The sequence below is a fragment of the Vigna unguiculata genome, chromosome 3 (assembly GCF_004118075.2).
Source record: "Vigna unguiculata cultivar IT97K-499-35 chromosome 3, ASM411807v1, whole genome shotgun sequence".
Classification (NCBI taxonomy): Eukaryota; Viridiplantae; Streptophyta; class Magnoliopsida; order Fabales; family Fabaceae; genus Vigna; species Vigna unguiculata.
Genome location: NC_040281.1, coordinates 34,667,161 through 34,673,160, shown reverse-complemented (window position 1 = coordinate 34,673,160; position 6,000 = coordinate 34,667,161). Strand labels below are relative to the sequence as shown.

General features: G+C 36.0%; 1 protein-coding gene across 1 annotated transcript; it reads left to right on the top strand.

Moving 5' to 3' along the window:
* The first annotated feature begins 4,153 nt into the window (after nt 1-4,153).
* LOC114176080 lies at nt 4,154-5,113 on the top strand. Its single transcript, XM_028060990.1, has one exon. It carries the CDS (start codon nt 4,296-4,298, stop codon nt 4,818-4,820), a length of 525 nt encoding a protein of 174 aa, XP_027916791.1. The 5' UTR covers nt 4,154-4,295; the 3' UTR covers nt 4,821-5,113.
* The last annotated feature ends 887 nt before the right edge of the window (nt 5,114-6,000 follow it).

The window sequence follows — 6,000 nt, the reverse complement described above, 5'->3', positions numbered from 1 at the left end:
ATTTAAATAATAACTTTAATTTAAATGAAATGTCACACAGATAGAAATTTAGAGACAGGTCCTGGAGTATGGACGTTACTCCTTACAATATCCAAAAAGCTAGGAGAAACTAAGGCACACCATGATGCCAGATACAACCAAGAATCCAAGGACTTAACGAAATTTAATAGAATACTAAAGAGCAAAGCGTACATGGGCCATAGCCCTAAAGAAAAGCCCAAAAGCAAAAGTCTATCCCAAGGCTAAGCAGTGGAACCATAACCTTCCTGTTGACCACGGGTGTTCCTCGCATCTGCTCACATCAACAAGTTGATGATTATCGCAAAAGAGAGTACCACACAACAGAACACACAACAATAATAAAAGGGTAAGCTAGAGCCGAAAATGGTTTTATCATGCAGTCAGATATACTTTCACAGTCAATTATACATACACCACCCAAGCATGTTAAGACTTTTCAAAACAATACACTAAGACTCGACTCGATTCGACTCATCCGGATACATATAACTTGGTCGGATTCAGCGGATGCTTACACTTGTGGTGGATACCTTTGCTCACCCCCGAGCTATATGTTACAAGTGTTACAATGAATCAATTTTCCCTCACCACAAGGTTAGCCCTTAATGAATTTCAGGCCTCCTGCTACTCTCACCAGGAGTCAGTCCGCTCTAGGTGAGACTAACTGACTCCTTAGAGTGTCAGGATGCAACCTTACCTTGAATCCTTACCTAGTTATACAGATGGGGCACCACCATGGACACCCACTAACAGGGGCCATGGGATTACGTCCCGACCACTGAAGCACGACCCTGAGAATCTCACCTAGAGATCCCAAAGAATTACGCACTGACACATACCAACATTCTTAATCAATCAAACAAGTTCAACATGCGTATACACATATATACATATACATCACATACAGTTTCTCATAATTCACCTTTTTCGTATTCCCAGCCAAACTATACCAACTCATTATTCTCGAACCATGAATATAGAACTCCGTCTCATATCATTATCATGCCACATTGATACCAACCCTTTCGTGTCTCATGTCGAACTCATGCCAAACTCATCATTTCAATTCCATGAATCACCTTATACATATATCATACTCACATCATGTAAAACTCATAAATCTCAATGTTACCATCTCATGCATATAAAATCACTCAATTCATAACTCATGAACCACATCCCTCATGCATAAACATTCAGAACATACTTTAGCACAATAACCCAGTCCTACATGTGTTATTCACCCAATTAACATAGAAGAAAACAGTACAGGGTGCATCCTCGCCCAACTCTCACTCAATCTGAGGATACTCGCTTAGACGAGAGGTTTCCCTCGCTCAGGCGGACTCCCCTCGCTCAGGCGAGAATTCGAGGAGTGGGAAGAGTGGCTCCCCGCGGGGTCTCGCTTAGGCGAGCCCTCCTCGCTTAAGCGAGAATGCATCTCGCTCAAAATGGGGACTCTTCGCTTAAGCGACCATCGCATAAGAATCTTGGGCGAATCCTGGGCGAAACCTCTGCTAGTCTCGCCTAGGCGAGACAAGCTCACTTGGGCGAGATTATTAGACTTCGCCACTGTCTGCACCTGCATCAGTTATATTTTATGCATATGCAATATTACCAACCCTTCCCCGCATTCACAGTAGCATACCAGTTCAAGAATCACGAAACACCAACCAGACAACAGACAAACACATGAAACAGAAAAGGGTTCTAGCTTCCCTTACCTGGAATAAGCTAGCACAGTACTCCGACACCAACCACGAAACACAGCAGCTCTAGGAAAAAGCTTAGAACTGGAAAATAGTGGAACAGATCTTAAGATTGGGTTCACTACGAAAACTCCAATTGATAACACTCGAGATTACACTAAGAAAGGGAGAATATGAGTTGAGGGGCAACTTACGTTGAGTAGAAACGAGCTTCGAGCGAACTGGTCCGAGACGGGAAAGCAAACCCTAGTAGAGTAACGGCTGCACCTCTTAGAACAAAGGGGCAGATTCTGAAAGTGAGTAAGAGGGTTAGGGTTAAGGCAGACTTAGGGTCTGTTTTTCCCTTTAGGCCAGCCCTTAGGCCCAACTCAAATGGGGCAGCCCTTTTTAAATTAGGGCAGAAAAAGTGGGCCTTACATAAGCAAGCTCTATAAATCAATCCTAGTTTCTACACAAAGTTAAACATTTGTTTTTTCTTCTTCTGGTCTCTTTAATTGATTGAAATAAATGTTTCTATAAATACAAAATGAATATTAATTGTTATATTTGATTGATTTTCATTTTTTTAAATGAGTTATATCATATAACAATGCTTACCAAGATTAATGGAATCTATATGTTTTATGAAAATGGTTGTTAAGACTAATAAGAACTATATGAAATTATGGTCACATATATGGAATAATATGCCAACTATTGTTTAATTTATGTATTAAGTATTGACACATATATGTTATAACAAAGATATTTATGCTTCCCTGATGATTTAAGTTACAAAGACTAAGATATCAAGTGATGACAAGCTAATGGGAAAGTTCTTACACACCGTAACATGTGTAGATGTGCAACTTGAATTGTAATAAACTTATCCTGATTTATTCTCTTGGATCCGGTTGTAAATCTTTGTCTTGTATATTGGATTAAATGTTAGTTTTTGGTAACACATCCATTTGTTGAGTATTTTTTATGTCTAATCCATGTGTAATTTATATGATTTTTGTTAGGGGTGGCAGTGAGCCCGCATAGGCCTGATCCACATAAATTTAAATAAAATAAAAAAATTACACTTGTTTATATTAATTACTTCTTTTATGGACTCTTGCATTAACGTTTCAAATTCTTGTATAACTGGAAAAGACAAGTATTATGTAATTTTTAATGTGCTAAAATTTAAATAATACATTGTGTATGTCATAGTATGAATATGATGAAAATGTGGAATTATCAATTTATCATCTAATTCTCCAAAGTCTTTATTTAATTTTGTGAACTTCTTAAAGTTTTTCAATTTTTAAACATTGAAAGTTTTATCATAAAAATTAAAAAAAAAAAAAGCCGGCCAGCCCGCGGGCCCGCGGGCCAAGTGTTATGTGGGGCGGGCCAATGTTTTCGACCCGCATAAAGTATGCGGTACGGGGCAGGCGAGCCCACGTTGTGCGGGTCTTATGTGGGCCAGGCCGGCCCGCATTGTCACCCCTAATTTTTGTATGTTTTTGTTGGATTGAAAATTTGATTATTTATCAATTCTTAAAATTGTTTTAGGCAAAGTATCCAATTTGATTTTCAAAATCTAAAGTTGTTGTGATTTACAAACCCAAAATTTATTGTGGTAACTCACTAGTGAGAAATTTCCTTTATATATAGAAACTATTGCAAGGGACTTCTACTTTTAAAAAATCATTTATAACTTCTCTTACATCGTGGTACATATATTTTAAGGAAATAATACAGTTTTACCCTTATTTAACCATTAGATATTATAAACAATATTTTGAACTATATAAAATCGGTATATCAACGTTATACCCAATACGAAAAACGTGTTACAATTTTATTCCAATACACTTTTTTTCTTTGAAGTAAACTCTCGAGTTAGTGCTTCCAATGACTTTGAATTTTTTATTCTCTTAAATTTTAAAAGTCCTTTCGACGTCTTTGATTGCGACAATATTTATCTAATTCTTTATTCTTTATATGTCACAAAAAAAGCTATTATGAATACATTAAGAAAGGAGAAAAATTAAATAATCACTTTTATAAAATTAAAAAATTAGTAAAATATTTTTTAGGATATTTTTATATACATTTTATTATTGATTAAATCTTATTAACAAAATAGAAAACTATTAGTAAAAGTGGTTAAAGAAAAAAAGACTCATAAAATTTGATATTTTTTAATAGAATTGAATATATGAAAAGTACATTTAAAAATATGTTAACAAAAATATCATTATTTCTCAGTTCTAAGTATAACACTCGACCCCACCATAGAACAATGTCCAAGACAAGTTGAATGGTTAATGATTTTGTTTGAGTAGTTTAAATTTATTGCAAGTGCAAGGAAATTACCGTAATCGTTTTTCTCCTGCTCTTGCTCTAGTCCAAGAAACATACTTTACAAAGTTTTCCCAGTAATATTCCCCAATTGCTTTCTCTTTTCCATTACTTGACCACAAACTCCACAACTTTCTCTCTCCCCTCAACTCTATATAAGCCTTTCCTCACCCTTCTCTCTCTCATCACTCCACTTCTTCATTCCCTTCATCTTTTTTCTAATCTTATTCAATGGAGGAAAGTGTGGCACCAAAGAGGCCAAGAGAAGAGCCACAAGAGAATGAATTTGCACAAGATTGTGATGAGTCACTTGAGTCCTCAAAGAGGCACAAACCATACAATCACATACTCTCCCTCCTTGAATCAGAGGAAGATGACTCCACAGAAGACCTCTCTCCTCTCATCACTGCCCTCCAACAAGAAATCACAAACTTTTCCTCTGATTCGGACACCCTTTTGAGCCAACAAACAACCACCGGGAACAATTTGGAGGACTGTTCATCGTCCACCACTCAATGTTCTGGCGGCATCGTGGAGGAACACGACAAAGAAATGGTGATGAGACACCTTCTTCAGGCTTCTGATGATGAGCTCGGGATTCCAAACAAAGGGTGTGATGGGTTTCTCGATCTTGGGGAAGAAGATCGTTGCTTCAACGCTGGAGACATGCTTTCTTCTATTTGTGATGGGTTGTTGGAGTTTGAAGATGAAACTGCTAACTACTATGAACTCTTGCAGTCCCAACTCTTTCTCTAGTTTCTTTACATGGGGGGTTAGAAATTCGTGAAAAACATAAGTTTTTCATGGGCTTGAGATGAAATCCAAGGAAAAAATTTTAGAACTTGGGACAAAAGTTTTTGTTGTTTTTGTTTTCATCTTTAGATGCCTTCTTTTTGTAAATTAAGATGATGGGAGGCTTACGCGATGTTGGTTATTATACTATAAATGTCGATCTGTAGAAAAAGCAAGTAGGCTTATATTACACAATGTAATTAGCTAGTAATGATGATCTTTTAAAGTCTTTATATGCTAGATTTCTCTTCTCTTGATTTTTTAGGTTAATGAAATATGACTTCTTTTATGTTTTCTTTTACTTTTTAGAGGTTTTAAAATAAATCTTTTTCGATGATTTGGTTATGCTTAGGGATGTCAAAAAAATCCGTACTCGCAGGTATCCGCGGATAAAACCTGCAATGGGTAAGAAATGGATATTAAAAATGGATACCCGCTATCAGCGGGTATGGATATTTTTGATACCCCCATGTTAACGGGGCAGGTACGGGTATCATAGTATCCGTACCCGTGGATACCCGTACCCGCTAAACTTTACCTTATATATATATATATATATATATATATATATATATATATATATATATTAGTAAACAACATTATGAGTCTTCATCCAATAATGGTGGTCAGATTCTTACCCTACAAATGAGTAAATTACTTCCATATACTATGGAGGTATTGATGTCTCTAAGACTAGTTATGGACCAACATGGAAGGTAATGAAATTAACACTTTTACTTAGATATTTTAATTAAGTGATTGTTAGAATTTTTACTGAACTTCTTATGTTTTAAGGCTCTTCTAGATTAAAATTGGACAACATGAAACTTTATACAATGTTGCAAGAGGTGGACATTGATGAAGTTAGTAATTTCTTTAATATTTTATTCAAAAATAAACTACAATATAAATTGGTAGTGATTTTTTATTTGTTTGTTTTTCAAGAATCAATCGGAGAAAGAGGACTTGTTGATCTAAGCATTAATTATGGTTAAATATTTATTTTTTAAAATATTTTTGTAAATACCCGCAGATATGAAAAAAATAGACGGGTACCCGCATAACGGATACTCGACGGATATGGGTATGGGTACGGGGCAAATATTTATCCAGCGGGTAAGGTACGGGGGAGCTACAACCCGTA

What these genes read in the sequence shown, in the direction of transcription:
- LOC114176080 (XM_028060990.1), top strand. Translation starts at nt 4,296, where the DNA reads ATGGAGGAAAGTGTGGCACCAAAGAGGCCAAGAGAAGAGCCACAAGAG.